The following is a 14,743-nucleotide window of genomic DNA, read 5'->3' as shown; positions in this document are numbered from 1 at the left end:
TAATTCAACCTTTTTTTCTTTTCTTTTTTATTTACAATTATCACACGTATGAACAAAAAACAAAATAACTGTGTTGTTATCTGCAACTTGCTAGAGTGTTTATTGATAGTACACACAGTGACAGAAAAGAAGAGGAAAACTGCTAAATCTCAAACCCAGCAGGTGGTTTCATGACTGAGCCAGTTGGCCATGCTGCAAAACAATACATTAAGTTGTACGGTCAAGACTACAAGTTATGATAATAACATGTTAAGGGTCCATCTCTTTTTCGTAATCAGCAGCTGGTGTGGACATGGACGGACATTTAGGGCGTCCAGAAGCCGGCAAAAGGTTTTCCCAGTACTCTCGACGAGCCCTGAAGATAAAAGGGTGGTACATTAGTTGGCTGTAAACCAGCATTGTGCAGAGCAGAAACACTCATTATAAAGTCTCTTTTATTACTTTAATCACTTTGTTATAGCTGTCACTATGCCCCCATATGCACAGTAAATAAAACTGTTGATTGGTCTTTTGTTAAACTGTTTAATGCAGCCATGTTTTATCCACAGTAGCTTTGTTTCTGCTCAGTCTTACCTGGCTCTGACCCAGGGTTTAGTGTGCATCTCCAGAGCAGCTCCCCAGAGTCCATGCTTCTCTGAGGCTGGTGGGAGGAATCCTCGCTCTACAGCGAACTCTTCAGCTATAGCTCTGATATGGTACGCTTCAAATCCACAGCAGCCGCCAATGTAGCGAATTCCTGCATTGTAAGCCTCTCTGGCGTACTTATGGACGTCCCAGCGGGTAATTGCTCTGGTCTCCAAAGCTGCAATGACAGTCAGATACCTAAGTCTAAGCATATTGTTATAGTGATATTGTACTCTCACATGGCTTCAAAAACAATCAAATTTGATTCATGTTTTTGAATATTTAAATTGTCATTGATTTGTTTTTAACTGTGTGCAAATTACCAAAGGGATACTCAAGTAGGCTGGTGTATCCTCCAAAGTTGCACTCAGGTGTGTGAGAGCCCAGAGGCTGCACCATGAGATGGGCTTTCAGACCCGCTTTCTCTAATCCTTCTTTCATCATCTTCACAGTACGAACACATGTCAGCGGGTCCAAGTGGCAATTTACTCCAACAATATCAGCTCCTGCACATGAACATATATTCAGACTGAGCAGCTTAAACAGGAATCAAGATGTTCTTCTTGAAGTTTCAGATCAGAGAAGCTCAGTGTACCTGCTTTGACCAGCCTGACAGCACACTCTCCAGGTGGGACTCCAGCCATGTCACCATGAGGGGAGATGCACAGTGTTGCACCCACTGGTTTTCCGCTGGTCTTCAGCACCTCTACTGCCCACACGGCCTCTTCAACGTGGTCGACAAACTAAAGAAGAATTGTGAGGTGAATCATTAAATCTAAACTTGCGATCGGTTGCAAAACAATGCATTTGCAAAAAATGCAAAAACTTTGCATATGACCATGAAGCCAACATTTCCTACCTCTACTATAAAGAAGTCTATATCTTTCTTGCAAAAATCATCCATTTGTTTCTTAAAGATGGCCTTGACGGCTGTTTCACTGTGACTCTGCACGTAACAGGGAGTCTTAGAAACACACCCAGCAACCAACGCATCACCCTCATCTGCCACCTCCCTGGCCAGGTCACAGGCTGCATCATTGATCATAGCCCCCTGGATCAGATGAGAGAGCAGAATGTAATCTCTTCATTTAAAAGACATGAATGCTGATATTAGATTTTCTAATTTGACCATCATAGTTTTGCACTTACAGTGATGTTGCTGACATTGCCACTGATCTCCAGCTTATCCTCGCTGCAGTAGAAGGTGAATGTCTGAATCACATTGGCTCCTGCTCTCAGGAACTCTCTGGCCAACTGCCGCACTGACAGAACAAATAGAAAGATGGGCTTTAGTGGAGAACACACAGAAAGATCAGCAGATTGTCAATGCCTTTGTGTGCCTGATAAGACTCTACACAAGCAAAAATAAGAGAGGTACTCTATTGATACACTTTTTACACCTCTATTTTTGATTGTATGAACTTTGTTTGGCACATCACTCCTCCTAGGACTCCTTATAAGAATTGACCCATGCCATGTTAATAAATGAATCAGTAGTACGAACCTGCTTCAGGATGTTCAACAGCAGCCTCAGGTGTCCAGTGTCCAGCCTTCACATAGCCGCGCCGTTCAAGCTGCAGCACATAACCTCCATCACCTACAACAATCTCCCCAGCATTCAGGCGCTCCAAGATACCCTGAGTGCAAACAAATGAGGTAGGTCATAGTTAAAGTGATCAAAATATTAATGAAGTGGTAGAAATCAACCAACGTGCCTTCTTTACTTTGCTCAACTAACATGTTACTTTATAAGCCACCCTTATGATTTCATTATCCTTTGATTAGTTATTCAAAAGTGTATTTGCAGAATACATTTTCAGAGCCTATTCGCAATCAGACGGCTACATTTAATACAAAATATGTTTGCAAAATATTGACAGCACTTCCTTGATGATCAGGCATAAATTAGCTAGACTTTATTGTAGCCTATCATTTTGCTGTAATTGCTATATACAATTCTGCCTGTCACTTTAACGAAAATAAGATAAACGTAAAAGTGGCACCACAGATGACCAATGCGCAGCCTAGTGCAGAACCGAAGTCCGAGAGTTGATTAATGTTTTAGTTGCTCATACCCTTCTCTTCTTGCTCTCCATTGTGCACGCCTCAGCAGCACTGACCTAATGTCGACGATCACTGTACGGGTACTGTACGGCGAATAAATACTATCTGAAAATGTTAGGTGATAGCAGGGTAAAGTGTTACATAAGACTGGACATTGACATTGCACAAAACAGTTCATTACATCTAACTTTGAACACACCTCTCCACCCCTAAAGCGATGACTGGACTAATCTCGAGCGCCTTACCGCGCTGGTTAGATAATAATTGCTCAATAAAACAAGGAGACAAACGGTATGGGTCTCTCTGAAGGTTTTGAAAACAAAGCAACATGCATCGGTTCCTTTAGTCCAGCAGGGGGCGCTGCTTGATTTCTTAACTCAGGGTTCAACGAACGACCTGATGACGTCACTTCCTGGCGGGATTTTCCACTGATGTAAACACAGTTAGTGACAGATTTATCAACACAACTACGGAAACACGAGACTCCAAATGTGACAACTCTCTCTTGTTAAGTGATCGTTAAAGTGCGTTCGTAGTTCATCTTTCTGCTAATTCGACAGTTTAACATAGGCTTCGAGAGAAGGAGTCATTTCTGCCCAGAGTTGCGCTTTCTGTAGTTTATTTAGGCTTGTCAGGATTCGTTCCTCGTTAAGAAAACCCTCGTTAAGAAAAGGTAGGGGATTTTATTTCTTCTGTTTGGTAGTGTTGATGATTGAAGCATGTCCAAGAACCGCAACATGGGAGATTTAGCTGTTAATTCACCACAATTTTGTCACTGTGAAAATAGGGAGATTTTCTGGAGTATGGTAAAATCAGCCTATACCCAGCGACCCCGTCCATATATAACCCTGAACTGCAGATTAATATATTTAATAAACGGATATATAAGTCAAATACTTTAAATGTCTCCTAATTTCAGGGATTGCACTAAAATATGGCAATGGAAACATACAACATTTAAAAATTCCATGACTTACAAATATGACAAAATGCATAAACATGTTGAATAGTGAGAGTAGAATGAGCCACTGCAGTGAGGAGACACACCACACATGTTCCAGGTAGTGTTTCGCATTGACACCATATTTTGATGTTAATACCATTATAGTATTATTTCAATACAGTTTTGAATGCAGGAGTCTCTGTAACATGAATCTACAGCTCCGTGTGCTTTTTAAAGTCATTCATCTGTGTACTTTAAATCATATTTATTACCTACAGCTAAATGTTATCTGACCTACAGTAACCTCTGCATCCTCAGCCTCTGCTGCTTTCTGCTCTTTATTTAAAGAGGGAAGAGATTTCCTCTGCATCTCCACCTGAAGTTATCAGGTAGAGTTTAGTGATTTAATAACTTCACCTGTGATATTGTGATAGTGACACTGTCAGCACTCTGGCATCAGATTCACACAGCTCTAAACTCTCCTGATGAACTTTAAAGAGGATGCTGCATTATTAAACATCACAACTTAAGTTAGCTAACAAGAACAGGGCTAACCCACTTTAATGAGGGATGGATCAAATCCTTAAACAATGCAGAAGTTTGTTTAACTCAACAATTCGTCTCATGAACACTTCAGCTACTGGTGTCACAGACGGTCTCATCCCTGTTGGAAAATGATCTCTTCTACATTCACCTTACAAGGCCAATCTACACCTGAAACCTGTTTCTGAGGAACTGTGTAAATCATGGTCATATGTTAAGTTGTAAAGCGGTTTTGTAGTTTAGACTATTCAGTCTTTAATTATTTTGTTTTTAAGTATTTAACATTAGCAACATCTCCACCAGCCATACATCATAAATCACGCCCAGTTCCTGCATGTCAATACTTTGGTAAAGAGTATCTTATAATAATACTACAAAGACAGAGACCATCATTTTACACCAACAGCACACTGACTTTGGAATCAACTTGTGTGTGTGTAATGCAGTCCTCTGATATGGTACTGTATACTTTTAGTGTAAAGAGCATGAAGTGAAACACTCTTAAAAAGAAAAGGCTGTCTTTCACTAGACTGCATTGACTGTGTGCCTGTCGAGCTGATGATTAACAAATAGCTGGTTAGTTTAAACTACTCTAACTACTTTACAATGTATAATATCACCAAAATAAGGAACATTTTACACACCCAGTGCATCCCTGTTGCTATTAACACAGACTGGTTCATCATTTGTAACAGTTCCATTTCTCTTTGATGAATTTAGCTCCTCACAAACCGTGTGAACCTTCTCAAATCCACTCCACTGGTGATCTCACGGACTTCTATTTGTCCCTGTAGGCACCTTCCCTGTGTTGTGTCCCTGTGTTGTGATGGACCCATCTGACATTGTGGGAAACCTCAACCACATGGTGGAGTCTGTGGCACTGAATGGGCCCTCTGCTCCTGACAGCACTGGACAAAAGGATACCTCGCCCGCAGACATGCTGAGGTTCTCCCTCTAAATCTGCTTCAGTACTTCTGTAGCTATTCAGATTACTTTGCTTGAGTGCTGGTGTGTTTGCAACTAACACCTAATTTTCCTGCAAAGTTAATAGTGTTGACGTTACTGTATTTTCAGGATAAAACAACAGATGTCTAACCAGTGCTTTGAGATGGCAGTACAGATCAATGCAGGTGTGTAACAATGAGCATTAATCCATGTTATGTTTTCTTATTGAGTTTCATAAATATTCATAAATATTATGTTTACTGTGACAGGAAAAAGTAAAAGATCATGCAGCTCATCAGAAGCTGAGAGAGACTTGTGAGTATTTGAAGTCTGTCTGTTGATTTTGGTCAAAGATTTTAACAAAAAAAAATGCTCTCTGATAAATGATGTTTTCCATTAAATGTTGCAGGCCAGATTATGTGGATGAACTGGACAGAGTCAAGACTGCTCATTTTAACAGCACATTGGCCTTGCACAGGTAAACCTTACCTTACCTGAGAGAATGATGCTGCACTTTTGATGTTATTACGTAATAGAACATATCATAATAACGGAGGAGTGAGCTTGATTAAGTTGTTGACTTGTAGAATGCAGATGTGGCACGCAATTGGAGAAAAACTGAAACAGAATGACTCTGAGGCAGAGTAAGTCTAACACAGCAAACTGAAAATACTGGTATATACTGAGCTTTACAGTTTTTGTTGATTGTGTCATACTCTTGTGATTTTCTCAGTGCCCTGAAAGCTGTGAGTGAGCGCTGCATGGCTCTTTGTTCACACATAAAACAACTTCAGAAAGTAAGTTGTGACATCCATTGTAATAATGTTTGTTTGAGGTGATATTTGCTTGTATTAAAGGATTGTAAACATAAGAACTGTTCACATTTATAACTGTGCATTGAAAACACAGATACAAATACTGTTGTGGGTGCTTTTTGTGTTTGGTATTTTGTTGTTGTTTGCATATATTGCCATCTATGAATACCCAGTGTTGACTATGCACTGCCATCAAGACAAACTTTAGCACAGCAGTCAGTAAAATTGCAGTATTTAATGATGGATTGTTTTTTGTTACCAGGAGTCAAGAGATCTTCAAGACGACATCACAGAAATACAGAAGAAGAGGCTTGGTATGTTCTATTATTAACACAAATTATTATAATTACATTGTGATGAAGTGTAACTCTGTCTTATTCTGAAAAAAAAAATACTCTAATGTTTGTGTAGAGAATAAGAGACTCACACATGAGAAAATGAGAGAGATGGAAGAGTTGGTGTCAAAGAAGCAGCACCCAGACACAGAGAAGTACAAAGCTGCACTGGAGAAAGGCCAGGAGAACCTGGAGAAATATAAAAAGATGACCATCATGATACAGAACGTACTCAGGGTAAATTGTTGAAGAAAAAAACAACACAATGCTTTCAATATAATTTGCAGCCAGTGTTTTGATGTAACTGTCTTTTCTCCTCAGGGGGTCCTCATGGCCGGTAAAGTCAACTGGATGGAAGATCCCAAACTTCGAGACATCGCAATGACACTGGAAGAGTTTCCGATTTCAGACTAAAGAAGGATCCATTTATTTCTTATTTATATTTTCTGTGTTGTATTATCTAATAAATAATCAAGATAACTTGAAACCATTTTTTTTTTTTGAATGTTTTATTTTGCTTTTTAGATTTAAACAAATACATAAAATAGACATATATAAAGGACAGAAAAGAAGAGAAGGAAGCCTACTGTATGAGGGAGTTAATATTACAGAATAAACACAGATAGTAGGTAGTTTCAAAAACGAAAATAGAAAGACAAAAAGTTACAAAAATAGACGAGAGACAAAAATGAATCTTCACCTCAAAGGTGATATTCAAGACATTCTCAATACAATTTTGTTATACAATGGCACAGTCCATCATGTGAGATGGCAGTTTTTCCATGTAGTCCAGATAGGGTTGCCATATCTTATAAAATGTTTTACTCTTATTTCTCAGGCTGTAAGTTATTTTCTCCAGCGGAACACATTTATTAATTTCAGAGAGCCAGAGTCCAATAGGAATGTCAACATTTGATTTCCATTTTAAGGCAATACATTTTTTGGCAATGATCAGCAAGATTTCTATAAGCGTGAGAGCATAGATATCTTTGAAGTTAATATTAGCAAAGTTGCTCAGCAAACAAATCTCTGGATCCATTGGAAGAGTTTCGTCATAAATGTTAGAGATAGTATTACATACTCCAAAACCACTAAAGCTTAGAGCACTACCAGGTAGAGTGCAGGAATGCCCCGTCCTCAGAGCCACATCTAAAACAAAGGGACGATATGTTGGGGTTATATTTGTGTAGTTTCTGTGGGGTCATGTAGAGCTGATGAAGGAAATTAAACTGTATCAATCTATATCTAGAATTGATCATAGTCAGGTATAGTTAGATGTGACATGAGAGCTTCATAAATCCTAGAGATGCTTTTAAAGGTTGGTCGGTCACTGTTAAACAACTGCTCTACAGCTGTCATAATAGATAGGGTCCACCTGCCCTTGTTGTTTACCCTAATGAAGTAACGTAGCTGAAGATAGCAGAAGAAATCATCATTTGTCAAACTATATTTATTTTTAAGATGTTCGAAAGACATGAAAAAAAATCCATCCTCATAGCAGTGCTTTAGGTGGGTTATCCCTTTCTTAGACCAGAATTTTTTTATTTATTTAAATAAATATGGCATACATCCACGAGGGGGAGACACATGAGAAGAGGACGTATTTTACACTTCCCACATCCTGTCAGCGAAGAAGAACAAGTGGTCTACACGTGTGTCTGCAGTTCTGTGGTTATATTTCAACATTTGTGATAAATTAAGATTTGTGGACATTTGTTTAGAACTAAAACAAGTAAAATGCCGAAGGTACGAGCGGAGAAGAAGAGCAGGCAGCACCAGGAGGTCAAAAACCAAGGTATGTGTCTTGATGTGCTAGCGTTAGCATGATAGCAAACATCAGGGTGAGCTGCTGGACTAAATGACCTAACATTAATACGTTTCCTGCTATATTGCTAAAAAAAAAACTTGTAATCTGTTCCTTGTTTTACATTAATAATGCTCAGGGCAACCATTCATGAGGGTCGTGTTGTAATGCCTGTTGTTATTGTTATCATAGTGTTTGTTTACGTTTCGATTTGAGTTAGTCCCATGAATCTTACACCTAACTACATTCAGAAAGGTGTTATCTAGCACCTTGTCTTGCCCACAAATGTCTAATTCCTACATTGTATTATTTTAAGACACTTGCTGATTTGTTGAGTGTCTGTTATTAAATTCTTCCCTCTAATAATCTGTCATGGCTTTTTAACAATCCACTTGAAAGTTGGAAATGTAAAGCCCAGGCCAAGTTAGATTTCTGCATTCAATGTAACTTAACTTTTTTTTTTTTAATGAATTGTATCTTTATTTGGAATGGACAGGTAGATACAACAGTAAAGCAACATTAGTGAAAGTAAAAACAAAAGTCCTTCCAGTTTTGTTCGTTTTGAGTCCAGAAAAAACACATCAGCCATCCTGGAATAAGAGTCCAAAGAAGGTATACGGTAATGGATCAGATTTTGTTCATCCATTATGGTGTTCATACTTCTCTGATAACTTAAATTTTCCAGCAACTGTGAAAAAGAAACAATAAAGTGGATACACAATGAACTCCTCATGGACAGACCTTATAATTTGCTTGGGATAAACTCTGCCAGATAAGGCTCACTCATTCACTTAAAAAGAACTCTGTTACAGATTAAAGATAGAACAGTGTACATGGACCTATGAACAAGAACCAGGGTGGTCGCCTGCCGCTGCTGTCAAACAAATCGTCAATAACCAGTCAGACATTAAATAGTTAAATTACAAAACAGTATTACCAGTGAGATCAAATAAAATCTGCTAAATTTAACTTAAATTTCAGATAATAATATTTAGCAGAAAATAAATCGTGTCATACGAACACTATTGTTATTTTTCTCATTGGGCAATATTGCAGTGAAATGGTGCATTAACATCAGCTTTGAACCATTATTTCACTCCCCACACACACAGAGGGTCGAACATATGATGAGTGCATTCTGTGTAACCTTTTCATGGTAGAGCATTTAAAAAAGGGAGGTGTCTGGATACATGGCGTCAAATAGAATTATTCAAAATATAATTACTTTCCTCAGTAAACTGACCCCAAATCCCATCTGTTGCAGGGATCATGTTCAACACTGGTATTGGCCAGCACATCTTGAAGAATCCATTAGTTGTCAACGCGATCATTGACAAGGTATGCTGATATAGTGCACTCCGAAACTGAGAAGACTAAACTAAAAAAAAAAAAAAAAGAAGACTACATACACAATGCACACTGTTCTTAAGCCATACATGTGGCTGTGTTTTTCAGGCTGCTCTGAGGCCGACAGATGTGGCTCTGGAGGTTGGACCTGGTACTGGTAACATGACAGTGAAACTGCTGGAAAAAGTCAAAAAGGTGAGATATACATTGTAAAGTCTCAAAGTCATTAGGCGGAGATGACAACGTGTGCGCAGTAAAGCACTAATAAGTGTCATCCTAGTCATGTCACCCTCGATAGTTCTTTTTATGTTGTCATTTTAAGCTGCAAACAATCCACTGCAGGAAAAGATGAGCTGCACTGAACAGATTTAGCATGTACTGTCTCCAATGTTACACTTAATGAATCCACATTTTGGCAGACACTTTAGAATAAGAATAATACAACGTGAATGTCCCTGATCACTTCAAGTCTTACTTCAAATTAATTCCACAGGTCCACTCTTATTCAAATCGTCAAACTTTATTTCTTCATCCTCCTAAATGTTTTACTTGTAGAAGTCAATTCTCAACACGTTTCAGGGGCACCAACTTCTGGAATATTTATTCCAATGTAGCAAAAAACTGTTTATCTTTAAAATGTTATAAACGATGCTTGAAAAAACTTTTAACCACTGTTACTTAATTATACTCATCATGCTCAACCACATACTCATAGAGTAGGTGTCCATGCATATCATATTCGTATTTTGTACTTTTGAATTCTGTTGATGTAATAACTGTATTTATATTAATTGTTAATTTTGTATATTGTTATGTTATTTTATTTTTAGTATCAACTATTGCCTTTATATGTGTCAATTTAGTATTTTTTCATTTATTTTTAGTATTAGAACACTATTTGGGTGGAGGCTTCAAATAAGCTCTCTGAGTTTTCTGCCTCTTCCTGCGCATTATATTATTTATCTTTGCTATTTTTTTTGTATGTATTTTCTTTTAACTGTGCAAATAAATAAACAAATAATTGCGTTAAAAAATTGCTAGGATGAGTTGGTGTGCTGTTACTTTGAACATAATGCATAACTTAAGCTCCATTAGCCTTATGTATAGTTACATTTCAAATCCATAGAAATTTAAACACTCCTAACACTCTTTCTTGCACTTCTGATTAGCTGTCTCTGAATTTTTGCAGTAACCATACTCAAGCTAAATTAATAGATTGTCCCTGACGTCGTCATTGACAGGAAGTGCTCCTTTGCAGGTGGTGGCCTGTGAGCTGGACTGCAGATTAGTGGCTGAACTTCAGAAAAGAGTGCAGTGCACGTGAGTGAGGACAGCAGAGCACTCCCCACACATGTATATGCAAAGTTTCTATTTTCAGAATGTGATGTTTTAAAAGGACATTGTATTTTCACACAGACCCATGCAGACTAAACTCCAAATATTAGTTGGAGATGTTCTTAAAACAGATCTGCCGTTCTTCGATGTCTGTGTGGCTAACCTCCCATATCAGGTAAAGACACGTTTCTTCTTCTGCTCTATGCACAGTCGATTTTATGCCTGTCATTGCATTTATATCAAACTTTTCCTGCACAGATTTCTTCACCATTTGTCTTCAAGCTTCTGCTGCATCGACCTTTCTTCAGGTAAACTATAAGCCAGCTCAGAGTTTTTATCTGGTCTCTCTTATGTCCATATACAGCACCTGTTCAGCCCCTCTTTTGTATCGTCTTTCTGGTCAGGTGTGCCGTGTTGATGTTCCAGAGAGAGTTTGCCATGCGCCTCGTCGCCAAGCCTGGAGACAAGCTGTTCTGCAGGCTGTCCATCAACACACAACTACTAGCTCGTGTAGACCACCTCATGAAGGTAAGTGTGCACTCCCTGATATTTGCCTATCAGTGACTGGTCAGATATTGCAGCATCATTTTGTCCTTGGTACAGTATTGATGTCTCTCTCTTGATCAGGTTGGAAAAAATAACTTCCGTCCTCCACCAAAAGTGGAGTCCAGTGTTGTCAGGATAGAACCAAAAAACCCTCCTCCTCCAGTGAACTTCCAGGTGAGGTTTGATCTTAATAGGAGTTGAATAGTTGATTATTACAGATATTTGAAGTTGTGTTTTTCTTTTCTCCCCTGAAAGGAGTGGGACGGTCTGGTCAGAATAGCTTTTGTAAGGAAAAACAAAACTCTGAATGCAGCCTTCAAGTGAGTACCTCTCTATACTGTGATCACTGCCTTCCTGATCCAAGGCTGTACTCTTAAAATGAGTCCAATCAAACAAACAAAATAATCATGTTTATTTCAAAATTTTCAGATCCACTGCAGTAGAGCAGCTGCTGGAGAAGAACTACAGAATCCACTGCTCTGTACACAATGTGGTGAGTCATTTTCGACATTTTCTTGTACTCTCTGGGTGTTCCCATAGAATCTCTTGAAATCAGCCGAACTAATTCATACGTTTTATTCTCCTTCTAATCAGGAGGTGCCGGCAGACTTTAACATCACCAAGAAGATAGAGAGCGTTTTGCAGGAAGTTGATTTCAGTGAGAAGAGAGCCAGGTCCATGGACATTGATGACTTCATGGTGTAAGATGACTATCTACTTGTTTTCTTCTATTAAACAATCTTTCTAAAATAATTTGGTAAGACACATATCTGTTTTGTTTATGTAGTAATGGGTGTTTTCTCTCTTCACAGCCTGCTTCATGCATTCAACTCTGCAGGGATCCACTTCTCTTAGAGGGGAAACTAAGGAGATCCTACGACTCTAATGTTCTGCCTTTATGATAACAGACAAGAAGCATGTAGGGAAAAACTAGACTTTTCTGAGCCATCGAGTCTTTCAGGTGTCAAAATGGTGATATGGAATGAAAAAAGACAGTTTGAGGATACATTTTGAGCTCACATTGAGTTCCTGTCCTCATGAGTACACACACAGTCACCCTCAGCATACCTAACAAGCTGTAAAAGTAAAGAACAGTTGGTGTGTGAGAGTTTGTCATTCATTAAAGATGGAAATAACAGGTAATGTGATATTTTAATATAAATGTGGATATAAATGCTCCTTGTGAAAAAGACAAAATACACAACAACAGTTTTTGATTAATGAGTGTAATCTCTTCAAATAAAACTAGATGTCCACAGGTTTTTCCAATTATTTTGTACTGAGCCAATACTTTAAAACTAAATGTATTGAAAGCAGGGGCCTCGAATACCTATTAGTTTGTTAATGACAACTTTTCAGCTCCACGGCAACAAAATCAGTCGGTAAGTCAAATAAGCTTGTCCACCTCACGGGATAGCCAGGAGGGATTATTTTGAAATTGAACATAATTGTCTATTTGGACTGAAGATTGATCTGATTAAATATTGGTGATCAAAAGTCACTGATAACTCAAAATATATAATAAAATGATGAAGTGATGACAGTGTTCATTCAAACCTTTTAAAAAAGTCAACCTCTCTGTAACAGTAGTGTGTCCTTGAAGATACACCAGCTAGGAATATATTAACTTTTGAACTGCTCATATTTTGGTGGTCAAATGTCACAGTGACTACCACCTTAGTCACAATGAATAAGCTGTTCATAAAAATAGCAAGACGGGCTTCTCGTGTAAGTCTATGTATCTGTTGCCCATAAATCAGAACTATAAGTTCCTCTTTCGGTAACCACAACACATTTATGTACTTACATGATACAATCTGAGAACTTTCAGTTTCAGTCATATTAACTGACTGACTACTAAAAGGCAAAAAAAACAACATCTGGCGACATGACAACTAGTGATGGCACCACCTCCTCCTTTAGATCAGAAGAAAATTATACATAAGTTTCACATTACAATCATCCCTAACTTTTTATTTCACAATTTTGAAGAGTTTCATGTGTCTCCAAGAAAACGCTTTACATGTGTCTTATGACCGTACCTGCCAACATTGGACTGTGAAAAATAGGGAGATTTTCTGGAGCATCGTAAAATCAGCCTATACCCAACAATCCTGTCCATATATAACCCCTAACTGCAGATTAATACATTTAATAAACGGATATTAAGTCAAATACTTTAAATGTCTCTTAATTTCAAGGTTTGCAGTAAATAGCAATCAAAACATACAACATTTAAAAAATCCATGTTTTATAAATATGACAACATTCATAAACATGTTGAAGAGTGATAGTAGAATGAGCCACTGCAGTGAGGAGTAACACACGTTCCAGGTAGGGTGGTTTGCGTTGACACCATAATTTGATGTTAATACCATTATAGTATTATTTCAATACAGTTTTGAATGAAGGTGTCTCTCTGACATGAATCTACATCTCTATGTGCTTTTTAAAGTAATTCATCTGGGTCCTTTAAATCATATTTATTACCTACAGCTGTTATCTGACCCGCAGTAACCTCTGCATCCTCAGCCTCTGCTGCTTTCTGCTCTTTATTTAAAGAAGGAAGAGATTTCCTCTGCATCTCCACCTGTGCTTATCAGGTAGAGTTTAGTGATTTCATAACTTCACCTTTGAGACTGTGACAGTGACACTGTCAGCACTCTGTCATCTGATTCACACAGCTCTAAACTCTCCTGATGAACTTTAAAGAGGATGCTGCATTATTAAACATCACAACTTAAGTTAGCTAACAAGAACAGGGCTAACCTACATTAATGAGGGATGGATCAAATCTTTAAACATTGCAGAAGTTTGTTGAACTCATAATGCGTCTAATAAACACTTTGGCTACCGGTGTCACAGATCTACCCGTCTACCTGTGTGTTTGTGTTCACCTGCTGTCATAGACAATCTCATGCAGTGTCTTGGATTAGTGGTGTGCGGATCGATACTGAAATATCGATACTTCCGATACAAGATCTTTATGCTCTAAAATCGATTCTCAGATCAAAATATCGATACTTAGGATACTTCAGTCATTTGAGGCGATGTATATCATTAACAGGAACACAGTGGAATGTAACTAAACCATTGAGATCTTGTCTAAATGATACGCGGTTGGTGGGAACTACTAGTTCTAGTTCTTAATAATTAAACAATATTTCATTTTAATGGTTTTATTGTTTCACTCATTTTCTTTTTTTGTGCTTAAAACACCATTTTCACATATTTTGTATGATTGTGTCCTCTGTTTGTTTTTTCTGTTGTATAAGCTCGGCTATATTGTAAATGAGGCCGCTACCTCGATATACTTATGAGTTTAAAATAAATATATAACTCAGAAATACACTCCTTTTTTTTAGATTTACCAGACACATTAGGTGTATTTGCACAAAGTAAAGGTATCGCATCGGTATCGCCGATACCAGTCTGAATTTTT

General features: G+C 38.0%; 3 protein-coding genes across 5 annotated transcripts; 2 read left to right on the top strand and 1 right to left on the bottom strand.

Annotated features, from left to right (window-relative positions):
- Positions 1-69: 69 nt before the first annotated feature.
- Positions 70-3,060, bottom strand: LOC117818745 (betaine--homocysteine S-methyltransferase 1-like). 2 transcript variants are annotated; one of them, XM_034691775.1, is made up of 9 exons: positions 2,888-3,060; positions 2,700-2,793; positions 2,129-2,261; positions 1,774-1,886; positions 1,484-1,675; positions 1,220-1,367; positions 948-1,130; positions 574-802; positions 70-355 (listed from the first exon to the last, which is right to left on the bottom strand). In XM_034691775.1, the coding sequence occupies exons 2-9, from the start codon at positions 2,718-2,720 to the stop codon at positions 250-252; spliced, it is 1,125 nt and encodes a 374-aa protein (XP_034547666.1). In that variant the 5' UTR covers positions 2,721-2,793; positions 2,888-3,060; the 3' UTR covers positions 70-249. The 2 variants fall into 2 exon arrangements, with proteins under 2 accessions (XP_034547666.1, XP_034547667.1); XM_034691776.1 differs by having other exon boundaries at positions 2,700-2,789; positions 2,888-3,049.
- A 25-nt stretch (positions 3,061-3,085) lies between these two features.
- cenph (centromere protein H) lies at positions 3,086-6,759 on the top strand. 2 transcript variants are annotated; one of them, XM_034691779.1, is made up of 10 exons: positions 3,086-3,361; positions 4,969-5,119; positions 5,249-5,304; positions 5,389-5,434; positions 5,529-5,597; positions 5,707-5,763; positions 5,853-5,916; positions 6,197-6,248; positions 6,346-6,506; positions 6,591-6,759. In XM_034691779.1, the coding sequence occupies exons 2-10, from the start codon at positions 5,001-5,003 to the stop codon at positions 6,681-6,683; spliced, it is 717 nt and encodes a 238-aa protein (XP_034547670.1). In that variant the 5' UTR covers positions 3,086-3,361; positions 4,969-5,000; the 3' UTR covers positions 6,684-6,759. The 2 variants fall into 2 exon arrangements, with proteins under 2 accessions (XP_034547670.1, XP_034547671.1); XM_034691780.1 differs by lacking the exon at positions 3,086-3,361 and adding an exon at positions 3,950-4,020.
- A 1,085-nt stretch (positions 6,760-7,844) lies between these two features.
- On the top strand, positions 7,845-12,570 carry dimt1l (DIM1 dimethyladenosine transferase 1-like (S. cerevisiae)). Its single transcript, XM_034692724.1, has 12 exons — positions 7,845-8,064; positions 9,338-9,411; positions 9,529-9,615; positions 10,679-10,740; positions 10,837-10,930; positions 11,014-11,063; positions 11,160-11,283; positions 11,383-11,475; positions 11,557-11,621; positions 11,731-11,794; positions 11,896-12,002; positions 12,114-12,570. Exons 1-12 carry the CDS (start codon positions 8,007-8,009, stop codon positions 12,154-12,156), a joined length of 921 nt encoding a protein of 306 aa, XP_034548615.1. The 5' UTR covers positions 7,845-8,006; the 3' UTR covers positions 12,157-12,570.
- Positions 12,571-14,743: the final 2,173 nt, after the last annotated feature.

The sequence above is a fragment of the Notolabrus celidotus genome, chromosome 9 (genome assembly GCF_009762535.1).
Source record: "Notolabrus celidotus isolate fNotCel1 chromosome 9, fNotCel1.pri, whole genome shotgun sequence".
Taxonomy (NCBI): Eukaryota; Metazoa; Chordata; class Actinopteri; order Labriformes; family Labridae; genus Notolabrus; species Notolabrus celidotus.
The sequence above is the reverse complement of the archived record's forward strand: the minus strand, read 5'-3'. Positions and strand labels throughout refer to the sequence as shown.

What these genes read in the sequence shown, in the direction of transcription:
- LOC117818745 (XM_034691775.1), bottom strand. Translation starts at nt 2,720, where the DNA reads ATGGAGAGCAAGAAGAGAAGG. An exon ending in TGGAGAGCAAGAAGAGAAGG is followed by an intron (nt 2,262 to 2,699) that starts GTATGAGCAACT and finishes GTTTGCACTCAG; the next exon opens with GGTATCTTGGAGCGCCTGAA. An exon ending in GCAATGTCAGCAACATCACT is followed by an intron (nt 1,676 to 1,773) that starts GTAAGTGCAAAA and finishes CATCTGATCCAG; the next exon opens with GGGGCTATGATCAATGATGC.
- cenph (XM_034691779.1), top strand. Translation starts at nt 5,001, where the DNA reads ATGGACCCATCTGACATTGTGGGAAACCTCAACCACATGGTGGAGTCT. An exon ending in GGCAGTACAGATCAATGCAG is followed by an intron (nt 5,305 to 5,388) that starts GTGTGTAACAAT and finishes TTACTGTGACAG; the next exon opens with GAAAAAGTAAAAGATCATGC. An exon ending in CAGAATGACTCTGAGGCAGA is followed by an intron (nt 5,764 to 5,852) that starts GTAAGTCTAACA and finishes TGATTTTCTCAG; the next exon opens with TGCCCTGAAAGCTGTGAGTG.
- dimt1l (XM_034692724.1), top strand. Translation starts at nt 8,007, where the DNA reads ATGCCGAAGGTACGAGCGGAGAAGAAGAGCAGGCAGCACCAGGAGGTC. An exon ending in TGCTGGAAAAAGTCAAAAAG is followed by an intron (nt 9,616 to 10,678) that starts GTGAGATATACA and finishes GCTCCTTTGCAG; the next exon opens with GTGGTGGCCTGTGAGCTGGA. An exon ending in ACTCTGAATGCAGCCTTCAA is followed by an intron (nt 11,622 to 11,730) that starts GTGAGTACCTCT and finishes CAAAATTTTCAG; the next exon opens with ATCCACTGCAGTAGAGCAGC.